At 47.8% G+C, this 18,756-nt stretch overlaps 1 protein-coding gene across 7 annotated transcripts in view; it reads left to right on the top strand.

Annotated features, from left to right (window-relative positions):
• Positions 1 to 18,756, top strand: part of RAPGEF1 (Rap guanine nucleotide exchange factor 1) — a 135,724-nt gene that overhangs the window by 73,399 nt on the left and 43,569 nt on the right. For all 7 annotated transcript variants that reach the window (XM_081803812.1, XM_081803811.1, XM_081803810.1 and 4 more), the window contains 5 exons: positions 822 to 1,000; positions 5,073 to 5,229; positions 16,857 to 16,945; positions 17,634 to 17,786; positions 18,259 to 18,382. In XM_081803812.1, coding sequence (XP_081659938.1) covers positions 822 to 1,000; positions 5,073 to 5,229; positions 16,857 to 16,945; positions 17,634 to 17,786; positions 18,259 to 18,382 — 702 coding nt within the window. The remainder of the gene's footprint in view (positions 1 to 821; positions 1,001 to 5,072; positions 5,230 to 16,856; positions 16,946 to 17,633; positions 17,787 to 18,258; positions 18,383 to 18,756) is intronic.

The raw sequence follows: 18,756 nt of genomic DNA, 5'->3' as shown, positions 1-18,756 counted from the left end.
TGTGGATTCGAGGTATCCTGTAGTCACAGAGAAAAGATTTGGGCATGAGAATTTGAATGCTGGTAAGTGTAGGGCTCTGTATGTTATTTTCCTCCTAGCTGGGCTTTCTTCGGGAGCAGAAGGACTGTGAATGCTGTTTGCATTTGGTGCACGAGTAGTGATTGAACCATTACCACCTGCTCCAGCTTCTTTGCCTTTTCACCTCCGAGCATCCGCCCCTTCTAACCCTGGGGTTTCCAGACCCTTTGAGAGAGCCATGTCATTTCATTGAGAGGGGGCTGCATCTTTGGGTTGAATGTGGGAATCTAGTGAGGGGTCCTGGAAAAATGGGTTTTGAACACAAATGCCTCTGCCTATCTTATACAGTCCCTCAGATCTTTGAAAGGCCTGGGATCTCTTGATTTGATTTACTGGATAGATACGCACCATGATGAGACCTAACTGTTGGTTCTCTAAGCTTCCTACAGCCATCAGCAAATTAGTCCTCCCTAGGCTTCATGAGATTAGCGGTGCTATCTCAGTGTGGTAGAGGAAGAGAAGCAATTTTCAAGACCTCAGGCCACATCAGTCTGTACGAGGAAGGGAATTCAGGAGTATCTCAGTGAACTTTCCTGGTCCAAGCTCCCTTCTCCTTCCTTCAAGCCTAGCCTCTGTATCCTGATTGCAATCCTTAGAAAGTAATTTGGCTTGGTTTCTGCAGCAAGAAGCTTTTTCTGTTTGCATCAGTCTCAAGCTAGTTTATAGCAAATCGTACTTTATTTTTTTCAAAATAGCTCCCGTTAATCTCTCTCCTCCCTCCTATGCTTAACATTTCCTTTCAGAACCTGAGCTGGCTGGAAGAGAAAGAAAAGGAAGTTGTTAGTGCCTTGCGCTACTTTAAGACCATTGTGGACAAAATGGCTATTGATAAGAAGGTGCTGGAGATGCTTCCAGGGTCAGCCAGCAAGGTGCTGGAGGCCATCTTACCCCTGGTGCAGAGCGATCCTCGAATTCAACACAGGTGAGTTGCCCTGAAGTCCTTGGCTGTGTCAGAGCAAGGGAGGCCTACGGGCATTTTGGTTTGAGGGCACTTCAAACTCAGGGCTTCTAGGAATAGGGGAGAGTGTTGGGAGGGAAAGGAGCCCCATAGCTATGACTTGATGCTTTCCCAAGGTTGAGGTTGATGTTGCTCATGAGGCCTTGACACTGAGGGAGATCTCTCCCCTTGCTAGCGATGGAGCCACAGGGTAAGTCTGTGACTGTTTCTTTGCCTTAGGTCATTGGCAATAATCACATTAAGATTTGGACACGTATCTCGCACCCTTCCTTGGGTTTATTGCAGCATTAAATCTTATTAATATCTAACCTGGTAGAGACCTTGACTGCTTAGCTGATTAGGCCAAAAGAGGTAGAAAAGAATCCCATTAGAGCATGGATTCATGAGACATTTAACCGTGTCAAGCCAGGATCTCCCAGACAGCGCCTCGAGTCACTGGAAGCCAGGTATGTGGGGTGGAGTCCATCTTCGTCCCAGAGAGCTTTTGTGGAGGAACGATTTTATTGCTAGAGTGCATTTTCCCCCTAAAGGTTGGGAGCAGCTTGCGCCCATATTTCTTGTTAAGTACAGAAAGGAAAGGAATATTAAATGTAATCTTAAGTGAGAGCCTAGCAGGCGCTTTTCCTTTGAGAGGCTGTCAGATGCCTGCTGGCTTTGTGTTTCTTTTCTGGTACCTGCTCAGGATAAACACATCCCTGTTTTCAGTTCCTTGAGGTGGTTTAATGTTCATACAGCCCCGTGAGACTGAGCTTTTATGAACCGCTTTCAGAACTTGGCAGCAAAGTGCATAGTTTTCTTCTTCTGGGAGATAGTGCAAACAGCATCTTTATTTCCAAGAAGCTCTCTGCCCTGGGACTTCTGCCCTGGAGTCTCAGCTGACCCCTGCAGATTGTGCTCTTTGGGCCAGTTGGTGGCGGAGGATAAAACAGTGGTATGGCTGTGCCCTGCTACTGTCTTCACTTGTCCGAGCCATGCTGCTGTCCCAGAGGAGGACTGCATCTCCCTGGTAGTCAGCCCTGAGCCCAGCTCGTAGAAGGCCCAGCGCTGTTCTCCTTTGAGGGACTGTGCCTCACAGGATGCTAGGGTCAGATGTGTAGACAGCTTTTTATGCACTATTCTCCTGTACCTCTACTCGTGAGATGGTCCCTACCACAGGAGAATTAGAATCTAGTGGAAAAAATCAACTTCCCCACGTGTGATAAGGCACAATTTTATGGTATCGAATGGAAGCTCTGTTGGGATTTGAAGGAGGGAGAGTTAGAGGAGAGCCCTATGGCCCAGTTAAACTTCCCGGAGCAGGAGATGCTGGGGCGGGGCGTGAAGGAAGGGTAGGAATTGGACCGGCTGTCGGGGCAGGGGAGAAGGAAAGCCAAGGAAGGGCCTTAGGCCGGCAGGGCACAGGGTGCTCCCAAAGGGAGGAGACGGTGGTGGCCACTCTGGGGCATGGACCGAGGGGCCGCGGGGAGTCGGGGCTCAGGCACTGAGCTTCTTGGGGGGAGTCGAGAATGGATCAAGCCATAGCAGTGGTTTGGGGGCATTTTTTGTCTATGAGGATCTTTTATAGCTATTTTGTAGTTGACACACTAGCAATAAAATGTCTAGAACAATTTCCTAGAGGGAAGCAAACACCTGGTGGATGTGGCCATAAGGCGCGATGACTCTTTCCCCTGGTAGTCCTTTGGCTAATACCACTTCCGGGACTTTTCCTCCTGAAATTCTTGTAAAGCCAACTGATATTTTTCTTGGTCACCCTGGTATCTCCTCCTCGAAGTTTCCTCTTCGATTCCTTCCATCCTCTCATCCCTCCCAGTGCAGTTTGTAAGCTGGGAAGGTGTTTTCCTGTCTTCTGCTCAGAGCTTTCTCTGTGGGTTGGGTCCTAGCTGGAGGGGTCTTGGTCGCCCTCCCCTAGGGTGCTGGGACAGTGGAGGGCTGGCCTTAGAACAAGCAGCTGGGCTGCTGAGTGTGAGCAGTGTGGGGAGGCTTCTCCCACATGGTGGAATGTCCAGAGACGTTTGAGAACAGGATTTGTGCTTGCCTTCAGTGTTGATGGCTTCACTCCGTTTCAGAAACAGACCAGCCACTGGTCCACTGGACACTGTCACAGTCCAGGACCCTCCTTTCTTTCTTAATGTCTTAGCCCCTGATACAGGAATATTTCTGCTTCCAAGCTAATACTGTGAAGGGTGGCCACAGTTGCCGGCTTCTTCGGGTGCTTTCAGGGAAGCGTTACCATTCAGTGCAGGTAGAAATTAAGTATTACCGAGAAATGTCTCCCCCCCTCCTTTTCAGCTAATCCTTGCCAGTAATTCAACAGTGTGATTGGCACTTTGGTGGAATCCCCCACGGGCGCTTTGGCAGAAGGCGGCAGTCTTTGTTCACAGAGGCCTCATCTGGCCCTGCCTGCCTCATCTGGCCTTGCTAGCACCCCCACCACCCCCACCCCCGCAGGATGGCACTACCTCCCATCCGGCCCCCAGGGAAGACTGAGTTCTTGTCTCCCTCCCTCGACCCTCCTTCCAAGAGAGTGGGTCCAACACCAAGTACTTGTCACTCGTGTTACTCCGTGAGGCAGCCAAGCCCTGGCTCTCTCGGGGCCCCGTTGGTAAACTGTTCTTGTATCTAATGGGACTCGAGGAGTTGGCTTTCATTCTTTCGGACTGTTCTATTTCTCCTGTTGGAACATGCACAGAGCGGAATGACTGGCTACATGGAAACTGTAGACGTCCTGGAAAAGTTTTTTCCTCCTTACCTGATTTTGAAGAACTTCTCACCAGAGCATTGTTTGGTTCAGGTTTTTGTTTTAAATAGGTTTGTTTTTAGAACCTGGTTTGGTTTTTTTTTTAAGATTTTATTTATTTATTTATTTTGAGAGAGAGAATGAGAGACAGAGAGCATGAGAGGGAGGAGGGTCAGAGGGAGACGCAGACTCCCCGCTGAGCAGGGAGCCCGACGCGGGGCTCGATCCCAGGACCCTGGGATCATGACCTGAGCCGAAGGCAGATGCTTAACCGACTGAGCCACCCAGGTGCCCTTTTAGAACCTGTTTTAGGGATATTTTACAATATTATATCTTTTTCTCAAAATTCTGTCTTTGGCTCCTAAATGTCTACCTCATTCTTTTTCTCCCCCCACTTTTTTTTTGAGTGGAGGAAGGGGCATCCCCCAAATTTTCCATAATTTTACTCTTCTTTTATAATCCATAATATTTAAAATGGAAAAATAATCCTTTCCATAATTCCTAGAGAGAATTATCTCTAGTTACTTAAAAATGTGTAGGAGATCTAAAAAGTCTACATTTGGGCCTCCCCTCCCCAGTCACTGAGGCATCCAGAAGTCTCCGGGCCTTGGGCTCTGCGTGTGTGGGCATCGTGGTGGGCAGTTGACGCCTCCCCCGCCACAGGCCTCCTTTTCTCTCAGCTGTCATCTTGAAATGCTCTTCATTAGTGCACTGCTCCATGAAGTTAGTGCAGAGGCTGATGAAGCTGAGCCCGTGTTAGAAGGACTTCTAGTCAGTTATAGATCTGTCGGAGCTCGTGTTTAGAGGCTGTTTTGCTAAAGGATCCTGCCTGCTAAAATTCTGCAAACCCATTGGCTCCTTGTGACACATTTACCATGTTAGTCTGATCGAAAACAAGAAGTGTACGGTGCTTTGACCAATGATTAGCAGCAAGGAGGAGCGGAAGATGGGGCATTCCTTGACAGAGGCCAGAATCTTGCAGGGGGTGTGAAGTTTGAAGGAGTATAAAAACTATGAGGGAATTTTTATATGTTCTATTTGGGAAATGAAAAAAAATTTAGAACAGACTAGAATATAAAGCTCTATACAGTGTTTGTGGGATGTAAGGACATAGGTTCGGGGGGTGGGGGGATGTGTTATCAGAAAGGGAGGGAGTGTGGCGCTTACAGAAAGATTGAGAAACATGCCCTCATCACCGAGAAGCTGGTTCTGTACTAAACAGTTGCTTCATAATGTAAAATTCCATTATGGTCATGCTGTAGATGTTTAACTTTCTTTACAAACTCTTCTCTCCCCCAGCTCAGCCCTCTCCTCCTGCTATAACCGAGTGTACCAAAGTCTCGCCAACCTCATCCGTTGGTCTGACCAAGTGATGCTAGAAGGTGTGAACTCAGAAGATAAAGAGACGGTGACAACCGTGAAGGGGGTCATCAAGGCTGTGTTGGACGGAGTGAAGGTAGGATGCAGGCGCCAGGCAGCCTCCCTGCTGGGCGTCTGTCACACAAGACCTTGTTCGCGAACTGGACACATTAGAGTGAATGTCTTCCAGCATCTCTGGTGTGGGTGCGCGGCTCTGTCCCATAGCCATTTATTTCTCTCTGGTACAGATGGCTCTTATAGCAGAAGAAGCCTTGGGAGTGCTCATCTCCATAGCTGGAAAAGCTGCCAGAAGCAGTCAGCCTTTATTGAGCACGTATTAAATCAGTGAGTCTTTATATTACAGCCTTGGCTGTGTGTGCTCCTCCGACAAAATGCGGAGGAGACTGTGCACGGACTTAGCAAAATTCTCAGCAAGTCAGTCTCTACCTTTTCATGTTACAAGAACTTCTGGGATTCTCGGTAGAGAAGCGGGATTGAAGTGAGTAAGAAATGAAACTGTGTGGATTTGAAATCCTTGACACAGTCTGTGACTTTACTAGCCAGGGAAGTTGGAAACAACATGATGGGAAATTGTGAATCCTAGTTAAGGTAGGAGGCGAAGGCCATAGAGGGTCTGGAATTGGGGTCCATGGGACAAACTCTGATTTAGAGACAGTAAGTCCTAGTGGGTGAAGAGCAAGGCAGAATATAAGCAATATAAGCAATGGAAGTGGGTGAGGGCCTTTGGGTCAGGATTAGGGCTGTGAGCAGTGGGAAAGTAGAGACCCTGCTATTGTGTGAGGCCGTATTATGTAGTGGAAAGAGGGCTAGTCTGGGGCCTGGCTGGGTTTGAATCCTAGGTTCACTACTTACTAGTCTGTGAACTTGAGCAATTTGCTCAGTCAAAGGCTCTGTGCCTTAATTAACTCATCTATAAAATGGGTATAATAATAGTGCCATATATCCTAGGGTTGTGGGAAGTATTAGTTTCTACATATAACGCTTTTAGAACAAAGCCAGCCACATTGTAAGCACTCAGACTTTAGCTGCTGTTTTTTACTAATTTTGTGGTGCTAGGTATATGCTTTAGAAACTAATCTCTTGGCTTGGGGGAATTAAAACAAAACAAAAACAGCTGTGTCATCCTCCTTTCTACCCCCTTCAGTCCAAAACTGTAGCTGAGGTACGTAAAAAATTCCTTCTCCACTCAACCATGCTGTCAGATTCCTAAAAGCTGCCTCCTTGGATTGCCATCCCCCGGAAGTTCTGGAGAGTATTATGTAGACTAAGGACCCCCTACATGGTAAAAACTACAGGGGGAAAGGCTAAGGAAGCATTGCTTAACGTTATGAATTGCTCCAGAATGAATTGTGTCAGTTGGGGAAGTCTTGGTGGCTCCCTGCCTCCCGCACCAGGTCAGTAGCTGCCGCGTCTGCTGAGGGCCTCGTGGAGTTCATTTAGAGGGAGGCGTGGCTAGGTGGCACCAAGTCTCCTCTGATGGCTCCAGGTTCTCTTCACTCCCCCAAATTTATTCGGTCCTATATCCTCTGTTTTCGCCAGTGAGACTTAAGGGTATAGCCCAGAGTGGCTGTCATGCAAGACCTTTGTCACTTTCCGGATTTTGGAGTGCAGTCATACACATTATCCCATTCGATCTTCCCTGCAGCTCTTTGAGGTCGGCAGGGCAGAATGAGACGTGACCTGGGTCCACACTTCATCAGCAGAGTGTGTAGAGTTGTGGCTCACCCCCCTGGCTCTTCCTGTCCAGGCTTCTGGAAATGTTGTTATTGAAAATTGTTATTCTGCAGGTGACATTGTTCAGGTTTCCTTCTGCCAGATTGTAATGAGATGTTCGAAACAAGTTAGAATGCCCAAAACAGACGAGATGGAGTTTCTATGTGTAGAGCTTTGTCACCAGTTTCCATTACTGAATCATTAAAGCACCACGGTGTCCATTGAAAGACATGTCTGAAAGAAATATTTCTCTGATTTTTCAAATTGACCAGTGAGAGAGAGGGGGAGAGAGAGAAACCGGCAGATTATGAACCCATCCGTGTCTGGAAACAAATAATTTTTCCTCAATTATTTTTAAAATACTTGACCCAGAACGAAGACTTTCTAGGTGATGAGCTCTGTGAATTCAGTTCCGTTTCATTTACTCAGGAAGCATTTATGGAGACCTGCCTGTGTGCCAGACAGTGTGATGGCATTGGGAATATAGTGGTAAAGCTCATACTGTCCCGGACCCGATGCAGCTTATAATTGAAAGAGGGAAAAGGACAACAGAGTTTGTAATCTGTAATTATACCTGGGTCGAGGGTTATAAAAGAAAAATGGCACGTGGTCTTCCTTGGCTGTTTGGGTGACCTTCCTTTTTCAGGGTGGTCCGAGACTCTTCCCTGAGAGAGAGACAGGCCAAAGCCAGAGGGGTGTGCAGGAGTTGGCCTATTCTTGGAAGCTTTTAGTAGTTGGAATCAGTCCAGACACTGGGCTGTTGGGCCCTCATAGTAACAATAGCTGACACTTTTTCCCTCTTCTTGCTCGTAACAGCTCTGAAGGTGGGCGCAGTTGCCCCTTCACAGGTGTGGGAACAGGCTCGGGCAGACAGTCATCGGGGCAAGGTGGTGCCTTGCACCCAGGCCTGCTGGACCCCAGGCCCTGTGCTCTCCCCGTCACCCTCAGCCGCCTCACCTCCCACGTGAGGGGCCGACCGTGCGCCTGCCTCCACGCTGGCTGGCCTCCAGCTGCTCTCCCGGTGTCCCCATCAGGCTGAGCACACCTTATAAGCCTGTGTCCTGGTGCTGTGCGAGCCTCAGTTGGCTGGGAGGGACAGGACCATACAGAAGTAAAATAGATTTGTGAGGATGTCGTCATCCCATTTGTAGGAGAAATGTTGGCATGTTCCTTTAAACTGAGTCACCGTCTTTCAAGTAACTCAGTTGGTAAATGGAATTCTTTTTTTTGAAAGGTTGAACAAGTGTTTTAAAACCGGATTACTTTATTTAGTACCTTTTATTATTTAAAGGTCTGCATAAATGTCACTTGTTAGCTCTGTAACCTTGGGCAAGTTACTTCTGTGAGTTTCAAGTAGGTTTTACAATATTTACTCTGAAGAAATGAAGAAAGGTTAAGTAAGATAATATATATAAAGTACCTGGTAAGTGCGAGGTGCCCAGTAAACTGTGGGTAAGTACTGTTAACCATGGAAATGTTCATACCCAGGATGGCTCACATTTAGCAATTCTTGACAGTGGTTGTGGCTCTTCTCCACTCACCTCATATCAAAAGACAGACCTGTTATTATCTGATCTGGCCCAGGCAGGTGCTCTACTCACAGCCCTAAAGTTCAGAGAGAGTGGTGACTCCCCAAGGAAGGAATGTGAAGGCCCTAACTTTCCCGAGCACCTGGCTATTGGGAGCCAGGCTCCTCAGGCTCCAGCGGGTAACCCGGATTGTCCTTTTGCAACCAGCGCCCCAGCTGTCCCCACCTTTGCCATCTAAATGTCAGCCTCTCTTCTTACCTCAGTTGCACAGTCTCTTACCCACCTCCCTGGGCTCCGCTTTGCCCTCTTTGCAGACCTTCCAGGGATGTTGGTTCTCAGACCTAGAGCCTCTTCCCCTGACCTCCAGCTCCTTCCCCCCCCCCAAAAAAAACAATTTACACTCACACTTTTATTTTTTAAACATTCTCATGCAGACAGCCTTGAGGGAAAATGTGGAATACCTGCAGTTCTGTCATTTAACCATTATCACCCAAAATTGGGCTTGTGTACCATGCCAGACTCCCTTCGTACATGTTAACCTAAAAAATAAAACAGCCAGTTATTTTACCAGCAAAATGGGTTTATTTGGGAATAGCAGAGACTTGGGACATGCAAAGCTACGGCAAAACCACAGGCAAGTCCAACAAAGAAAGGAGAGGAGAGTGGTTTTATGGAGAAGGCAGAAGAGGTTGGGAGGGGCTGTCCTAAACCGAAGTCCACTGGAGAAAAGCAGGAGTTCAGGGCGAGGGTGGGTCCTCACTGGCTGAGTTGCTGGGGTCGTGGATGTCTCGTCGGAGAAGCAGCGTCCGTCCTTCCCTGTTGGGTCTGTAGTCATGATTCCCTCCTGTGGCGGGGGCCTCTGCTGGGGTCTCTAAGTGATGGTTCTTCTTGGGATTGACGGTAGTAATGTGGCTCCCCTTTCTGGCCTCCCAGCTCCACTTTAGTGGGGTTTCCCTTTATCAGTTTTCACTTACAACAGGAATGTTTTGAAAGAAATATTTTTCTGACTATCAGTTAGGATTAGGTTTGACTATAAGAAAATCCAAAATAATACTGGTTTTTAAAAGATAAAACTTTATTTCTACTTTATTTCTCCTTCATGTACAAGAAGTTCATAGATAGGCAGTCCTCAGACTGACATTTTCATACAGTGGTCAGGGATGTGGTGTTCTCCCCTCTTGCTTTCCTGCCATCCTTAGCACATGGATTCCACCTCACTGTCCAGAATGACTGCTCAGTCTCCCATGACTACATTCTAGCCACGAGGAGGAAGAGAGAGTAAGAGGGTGTGCCTTCTCCGTTTAAGGATGCTTCCTCAAAGGCCTCTCAAAACTCACTCACATTTTATTGACCAGAATTTGGTCACATGCCCAGCTGAAATTCTATTAATAAGGGAGAACAGGTAGTGTGGGGCAACTAGCTGTCTCTGCCACACTGACATCTCAAATAAGCCATCTCTTTTATTCCTCATTCAGCCTATTTTACATTTTTTGATGAAAAACTTCAAACATTTGCAAAGAAAAAAACAGTACAGTGAAGCCCCGTCAGAGAGCTTCCACAGTTGTCTGCTCATGGCCAGTCTTCTTCTCTACATCTGCCCCCTCCCCTGCGTCATGGGAAGCAAACCCCAGACGTCTGTCCTTTCATCTGTAAATGCCTTAGTGCATAGCTCTAGGACAAGGCAAGCTTTTTCTGTGAGGGGCCAGGTAGTAAATATTTGAAGCCTCTCAGGCTACAGGTGATTTCTGCTGCATATTGGTCTCTGTTGCATATTCTTAGTTGTTTCTTTGATTATTTTAATTTTTAAAAGATTTTATTTATTTGAGAGAGAATGAGTGGGGGGAGGGGCAGAGGGAGGAGGCCAGAAGCAGACTCCCTGCCTGCCGAGCACAGAGCCTGAAGGGGGCCCCGGGGGCTTGATCCAGGATCCTGAGATCATGACCTGAGCCGAAATCAAGAGCCGGACCCTTAACCAGCTGAGCCACTCTGGTTGCCCCCTTAACAAAGCATTCTTACCTTGAGGGCCTTCCAGAAAGCAAGCCCTGGGCTGGACCTGGCCTGCACACAGTGTGTAGTTTTCTGCATAATAAAGTTCATACACTTGGGGCGCTTGGGTGGCTCAGGTGGTTAAGCGTCTGCCTTTGGCTTGGGTCATAATCTCAGGGTCCTGGGATCAAGTCCCAAGTCAGGCTCTCTGCTCAGTGGGGAGTGTGCTCCTTCCTCTCCCTCTGTGCTCTCCCATCTCTCTCTCTCTCAAATAAATAAAATTAAAAAAAAAATAAAGCTCATACCCTTACTAGTTCATCAGTTGTGTCTAAAGATCCCTTTTCTCTGTGTTTTTGTCCTTGCAGCTTAATTTGTTTTTTTTAGAAGGGGTTGGTTACTGCTGCTGAAAGTCTCCCACATTCTGGATTATGCTGATGACCTCTGTGCCGTGTTGTTCAGTATGTTCCTCTGTCCCTTGAATTTCCTGTAAAACTAGAGGCTGCATCAGATTCGGGTTTTCATGTTTTGGATCCTCCCTAGGTGCCGCCCCTCACCTCCATCAAGAGGCATCTTTCCCTTTTTGATGTTAGTAGCCACTGATGATTATTGCCGAGATCCATTAATTGATGAGGGGTTGCAAAATGATGCCATTCCAATTCTTTGTGCCATTCTTTCATCATTGCTCAGCTGGGATGCACTTAAATGGCAGACTTGCCGTGTCAATTTGTGGTTATCCTGAGTTCTAATTCTTGGACAAAAGGCAGGATCAGTGCTTAATTCCATCCCTTATTTACCAGTTATTGAAATAGTGTTTCCTAACATCCTTTAACATGACCAGCGAAGTGAGCTTTTTCAGATATGATTTTGTACCCATGGCTGTGACCGGGCCGGTCATGTTCCCATCCACTGTGGCTGTCCCTCTTCCTGGGCACCAGGCCCCATCTTGGGCCACTGAAGACATCTTCAGGCTGTTTCCTGAGTTCCCTGTGACATGACCCTAGAGGTCTTTGGTAGTTCTCTTACCTTTTGGTATGAAAGGATATTCCAGGCCCCTCTGATGCTTACTTTCCTTGGACGTGGCGGTGGTGGCGGTGGGGGGAACAGCTTTCTTGAGATCTGATTCCCACACCATAGAATTCGCTCACTTACAATGTACAATATAGGGATTTTTTTTTTTTTAGTGTATTCACAGATTGTATAGCCATCACCACAGTCAATTTTAGAACATTTTCATCACCTCAGGTAACCTCATATCCTTTGTGTTCTCCCCATATGCTCTCCCCTCCATTTCTTTCCATCCCCCCGGCCACTGGTGTACTTTCTGTCTTATAGATTCGCCTGTTCTGGACGTTTCATCTAAATGGAATCGTATCCTCTGTGGCCTCTTGTGACCAGCTCCTGTCAGTGTAATGGTTTCAGACTCCACCCATGTTAGAGCATGTATTCTTTTTATTGCCAAATAATATTCCACTGTGTGGTATGCCACGTATTGTTTATTCGTGGGCATCTGGATGTCTGAGTAGTTTCCACCTTTTGGCAAAATAGGAGTAATGCTGCCGTGAGCACTTCTCCCACACACGGCTTCGTGTGGACGTGTATCTTCCTCTCTGTTGGTTGTGTACCTAGGAGCGCGGGTGCCGGGCCCTACAGTACCTCTGCGTTCGAGCTTGTGTTTTCTAAAGCAGCTGCGTCATCTAACATCCCCACCAGCAGCGTCTGCAGGTTCCAGCTGCTCTAGCTTCTCCACCTCCTCGCAGCTCCCACGTGCCTCTTCAATGCAGCCACCTCGGGGCATGAAGTGGGGTCTCACGGTGGTTTGGATCTGCACTTCCCTGAGGGCTAATGATGTCGAGTCTCTTCGTGTGCTTCTTGGCCATTTATATATCTCTTTGGAGAAATGTCTGTTCGAATCCTTTGCCCAGTTTTTAATTGGGTTGTCTTTTTATTATTGACTTATACGGCATCTTGTCCATTTCTTACCATGGAACTGGAATCAGCCATTCCTTAAAGGAGCCCTGATTCCCTTTGCTGGGAAATGGTGTTTAGAGACCCCACTGAGGGCCGACATTCTCGTCGCTACTGCTTGGTCACACAGTTAGTTTCTCTAAGACAAAACACATCTGGAGTTTTTACTAGTACTTCCAACTCACATTCGGGACCGCCGGGGTTTTCACTTAACCTCCTCAAACCTGTCTTTTTTTTTTTTGAAGATTTTATTTATTTATTTGACAGAGAGAGCAAGAGAGCACAAGCAGGGGGAAAAGTAGAGGAAGAGAGAGAGGCAGGCTCCCCGCCAAGCAGGGAGCCCGATGCGGGGCTCAATCCCAGGACCCCAGGATCACGACCTGAGCTGAAGGCAGATGCTTAACCATCTGAGCCACCCAGGCACCCCTCATCAAACCTGTGTCTTAATTTTTTTCCTCCCACACTGAATTTGAGGTCCCCTCTGGCTGCCTTGTCTTTAGACCGCTGGGGGCATGCCCGTCAGGGCCCTGTGGCTGGACCGAACCGCCGAGAGCTGACTTCAGGAGTCACTCACCACCTTGCCTGTGGAGCACTGCCTGTTCCTGACTGCGGGAGAAGGCGGACACTTCCTCTGCTCTCTTGCTGCCTCATGCCCCTCACACTTTGGATGTGGGTGGGAAGGTCCCTTTCTGTCACCATAAAAAAGCTGGACAGCCCTGTGATTTCATTCCGCTGCTTCAGTACAGGGAAGTCCCCACTGGTGGCCACATTCAGTGTACTTAGTGAAGGGGACTTGTCTTCGAGCAAGCTCATCAGTAGAGGGACCATGTCATGGCCTGAACCCAGAATTCTCGCAGGGCCAAAGAGTGACGGAGGATAGCGAGGAGACAAGATGAGGTGGGGGCCGGCGCGGCAGGCCCTCGGTTGTAGGATGGTGCGCATTTCAGTTACAGTGCGTGGGAACCTGGAGGACATCGGCCATGGTGTGGTGTCCTTGTGGTGGGGGCAGCATGGCAGTGAGTCTTACGACGTGAGTGCCCGAGAGCACATCTCATAAGGAGCCCTTTCTTGTGCCACCCGTGTCTTCCCTGCCAGACGGGAGCTCTGTCTTAGAGCCAAGGAGAAGCCGGGAGCAGATGGGGACAGTTCTTCTCCCACTTGAGCACCACAGCTCATACTTTGACTTGATGGAGGTCATTTAAGATGGAAACATCCCTGTGATCATTTTCAGTGTGAATAAAATGAGCACCGAAATAAGTATGATGCACTTAGATACCTTTCCAAATACCTTTTGGCTTTTGAAACTGCTTTTCAGTGACCTGGCAGCTGGGTCTGGCTTACAGTTACCGACGTGGACACAGGTGCCGCCTTGCCCAGTCCTTTCAAAGCCTGTGCCTCACGAGGACTGCAGAGTCTGACGTGCCCGTTAGCAGGAGGATCCGGGCTCCTGCCAAGTTACAGACGGTCAGCTTTGAAAGAGATTAGGGTCGTTGGCACAAGAGCCAGGTATGTGCACCTTCTTAGGGTTCTCTTCCGTCTCACTGTTCGGCCTGGAAGGCTGGTGGGGGTAGAAAGCTGCCTGCCTCTCTTACACCCTCTGCAGGCCAAGGCCAGCACTCCAGTGCAAGGGGGTTACTGCAATCGTGTCGTCGTCTTGGAATTCGGGCACACGCCTGCACATATGTGCCTGTCATTCCGTGACTCTTGGGCCATTGCTCACTAGTTGAGTTCACACAGCTGCTTCTCCAGAAAGATGACATTCTAATTATAATTGCTCGTGAATCAGTGAAGAATTAGTGGAATTTTTTTCCTACGTCAGCAGATGCAAATATGCAGACTTCTCTCTGTTCTTTGGTCCTGCTTGTAGAGAAGAGGGAGCATGGATGCGCGCCTTCCAGGACACTCTGGTCTGGCCCTCTGACCCTCTGATTCTGTGATGCTCTTCCGTGCAGCCGGCTGACGAGCTGCCTCCCCCACCCTCCCACTATCTGCTGTCTTTCCTCAGCACTTTGTCTCCCGTCTTTCTGTCTTAGCCTGTCCGTAATCACCAGCTAGGTAGCTAGTCTTTAACTCTCCATGAGATCCCATTTAACTTCTAAATTGTGGTAACAGGAACATATGAACATTCTCCTTTCTTCTTCTAGCACTTGACTCTTAGAGATCTTACTTCTCCCTGTTTCTCCAAGAAAGGCATTGGCTGTCACAGGGTGGGGGCGTGGCACTGATTCCGACTGTACTGTGTGTGCCTTTGGTTGTATTTTCTTTTTAATTAGCATTTCAGAAGTAACATGTGTTCACTGTAGAACATTCACAAGAGGGGCGCCTGGGTGGCTCAGTCGTTAAGCGTCTGCCTTCGGCTCAGGTCATGATTCCAGGTCCTGGGATCGAGCCCCGCATCGGGCTCCCTGCTCCGTGGGAAGCCTGCTTCTCCCTCTCCCACTCCCCCTGCTTGTGTTCCCTTTCTGTCAAATAAATAAATAAAATCTTTAAAAAAAAAAATTCACAAGAAAATAAGGGGTGTTTTATAGCCGTAGTTTTTTTCTAGGCATGTATTCTTGGTTCCATTTCATTTCCAGAACATACTACACACACACACACACACACACACACACACACACGCCAGTGTACCACCTGGGGCTATGTTTCTCACTCACATTGTATTATGTTGTCTTTCCATGCTATCATATGTTCTCATGAGTTTGTTTTTTATTGGCAATGTAATGGTCTGTTGTTTGGTTCTATCATAATTTACATAATCAGTTCCTGGTATTAACTGTTCAATTATGGAGTATTGAGTAGTCTAATTTTATCTATTACATATAATGCCGTGATGACCATCCTTTGTAGCTTATTTTTTGCATACCTCTGTGACCTTTTCCCTGGACTAAATTATTATAAAAAGACAGATATTTAACTTGGACACATACTGACAAATCATCCAAAAAGGCTGTTCAAAGCATTACTCCCACCCACTGTGTCTGGAAGGTTCTGTCTTATCACCATCGAAGCTGGAGAGCCTCTGATTACTGAGCACTGGTGTGTACATTTGTGAGTTTCCTCTTAGTTTTAGTTTTGGTGTGTTCATCCTTTTTCTAGTTTTCGTGTTTCTGAAAGAATCCTTGCTCTAGGGAGGATGTTAACTCTGTTGTTACTCTCTACATTGTGATTCCTGTGTGTGGCATTTTGAGTTTGGAGAGGCTTTGCAGTCTGATTTAGGGACATGTTGCTGTTGCTCATTTATGCCCATTGCTGCCTCCTCTGTAACTTTAGAAATAGTCTTGCTGGCAGCTGAAACCACCCCTCTCCCCTACACAAGTAGGTCCTATCCAGATGCCCATCAACGGATAAGACAATGGATAAGGAAATGGAGGTTTGTCCATGTGTTGGAATACAGCTCAGCAATGAAAAGGAGCAAACTGCTTGTGCACTCAAAAACATGGATTGTCATACTGAGCAAAAGAGGGTGAACAGAATGGTGACAGAGAGTGGGGCTGTGGAGGCTGGGGGAAGTGAGAGGGACTGGTAACGGGGATGGTTTCTTTTGTAGGGGATGCAGAGTTGTAAAAGCAGGTGCGCTGGTGTGGCTCAACTCTTGAGCAGACAAAAGCCGTCGGGCTGTCCACAGTCAGTGGCTGGATTTTGTGGCATGGGAAGTAGATGTCCATAACGCTATTCAGAGAAAGATGGGTGCAGAAGAGTGCATACTGCAGTGGTCCCATTTATATCGAGTTCTAGGCAAAAGTCATCTAAGAAATAGAAGTGAAACAATACTGGGGTGGGCAGGTGGACCAGAGAGCGATGGAAATGTTCAGTATTTTTTGAGTGGTGCGTACACGGGGATTTGTGATCATCAGAACCCATCCAACTGGGGGAAAATGCATTCTAATTGGGGAAAAAAAGTAGGTCCTGATCTTTTTTCTTTTTTTTCTATATAAAAAAATGTATTTTCGTAAGTCATGTCTCTGCTGAGTGATATGCCGTTAACTTTCTGTCTGTTGACAAAGATGCCAACCAGTCATCCCCGTATGCCAGCTGCCGCCACACCCAGCACCAGCTCACTGGAAAACCACCTTCCCCACGCCAGAGGTTTGCTCGTTAGCATAGGCAGCGTTCCTGCACATTATAGAACGCAGTGGCTTTTAAGAACTAAAGAGGAGTTCTCCCCTCCACCCCAAACTGGGAATCGGTTCCACTGGAATTTAATTTGTATATTGAACTTAGTCATTTTGAGACTGTGGGGTTCGTCATTTCCCCTTCCAAGAGGAAGTGCCATTATGCATTTGAAACTTCTCAACATGCTATGAAGGCATCTTTGGAGGGTAGGGGACATTTTGAGAAGTCGTGCAGCTCATCTAAGTCAAATAATACTTGCATTTCTGGTGTGCGGAAAATGTGTAGGCACAAAAAGAGATGAGGTGGTGGGGAGAAACAAGTGACCTACCTTGTGGTGAAAACCAAGCAGCAAGGAGCTTTCTTAGCACCTCTGACTTCTCTCTTGTGTGGGGTCTAGGAGCTGGTCAGACTAACCATCGAGAAGCAGGGGCATCCGTCTCCAACCAGCCCAGTGAAACCCAGTTCCCCAGCCTGCAAACCCGATGGGTGAGTTCTGACTAAACCCTCCAGTCACTGGAGAGAGAATGGGAGCCAAGCAGGGAGGCTGTTTAAGGCCTGCATTCCTTTCTCAGTGACTTCTGGGCGAGTACCTGTATTACTTTAAAGTGTGTATAGCTCACCCACGTTTTGAAGTGTTGCCTGATCTCAAGGTTAACAGTCAGTGTGACTCTCAGGATACCATGTGAGCGTTCACGTGACCCACACCTGCACTTCTCCAGAGCAACTGCCTTTCATCATTGGAAAGAACTTTGAAGGGTTGGGTTTGGGGGATTTGGCTTGAGAGCTTTGAGCTTTATCAAGAAAGTAAACTGAGGGCAATGTGGACAGTTCTAAGGCCTTGCAACAAGTTCTACTGCAAGCCCCTAGACAAAATATGAAACATAAATTTGGAGCATTTAGAGAGCCTTTAGATCATGTAGTCTGAAGTTTCCTCTTACAGACAAGGAAACTGAGATGCGGTCAGGGGGACTTGGCCAGGCTCCTGCTGTGTGTTGGTGATCAATCCAGACTTGAAACCCCATCCCTGCCCGTGGAGCTCCAGACATAGTGTCCAGGGCTCCTGCTTCTCAGCCTGGTACCCCCCATCATTCCCATGCCCTGGTGCCCTTCTGCCCCTCCCAGGACCTGTGTGTGCTCTGTAACCTTCTGTAATCCCAAGTTTTTCTCTCTCCAGCCAGTCTGAGCTCCCCCTGACAGATCGAGAGATGGAGATTCTAAACAAGACAACTGGCCTTTCCCAGTCAGCCGAGCTTCTCCCAGACTCTACAGATGAGGAGGTCGCACCCCCCAAGCCCCCCTTACCTGGCATTCGGGTGGTTGATAACAGGTAATTTTTATTTTTCTGGCACCCTCTTCTACTTAAGATATAATCTGATGAAAGGATGGTAGATGAACCAAAGTGAAGATGGTACCATTAGGGTAAGAACTTCAAACCCAGCCCCTCACTCTTTGGAAGGCTTGCAGTCTTGATCTTCCTTGGGAAGGGCATCTCTGGAGGATGTGAGCCTGGCCCCAGTAACTTCCCTTGCCACACGCTCCGAGAACTCCCAGTGGAGAGCCTTTTAGGCTCAGTACAATTTATGATATGGAAGGAAAAGAAAGGATTTTTCTGATTTTTGGTTTTTTGGCATTGGTAGGCTTTATTTTGGCAGCGGTGGAGTGGGACAGGAGTTGAAAGTGTGAAAAGTAGGTGTGAAGTGTCTGATAATGAAAGAATCCCACATTCTATACCCTAATACCTTTTTAAAAAGCTTTTGTTTGGGTCATTCGGTTTGATAGGATTTCTTGATCTATTTCAGTCCTCCACCAGCATTGCCACCGAAGAAAAGACAGTCCGCTCCATCCCCGACCCGAGTGGCTGTCGTTGCCCCCATGAGTCGAGCCACCAGTGGCTCCAGTTTGCCCGTTGGAATTAATAGGCAGGTAATGTAGCCCCATCTGGCAAGGCAGAGGAAGGCTTTGGGTTTGGGAACTTTAATCGTGAAGCTAAAAGAAACCCAGTGGTCTTCAGCCGCTGGCAATGAGAGGATCATTCCTTCTCTGGACAGGACTACAGGACCTGGCAGAAGTTCCCACATGGGGGAGGGGGCAGGGGTTGAGAGGCTGGAGCTGAGGAGTGTCTCCTGAGGACATCTGAGCCTGGCCCCAGGGCCCTCGCTTTTCACAGTCCCAGCACTCGGAAAGGCTTCTTTCTCGGAAGTCACAGACTTGGCTTTTTATTGCTTACATCAAAGATGGGCCTTTCCAACCAGTTTCTGAGCTTCGCAGTCTCCTCTAAGTCAATGCACTGATCCCTC

Source organism: Leptonychotes weddellii, chromosome 14 (genome assembly GCF_054177405.1).
Source record: "Leptonychotes weddellii isolate Sample4059 chromosome 14, ASM5417740v2, whole genome shotgun sequence".
Classification (NCBI taxonomy): Eukaryota; Metazoa; Chordata; class Mammalia; order Carnivora; family Phocidae; genus Leptonychotes; species Leptonychotes weddellii.
This window is presented reverse-complemented; position numbering and strand designations above follow the sequence as displayed.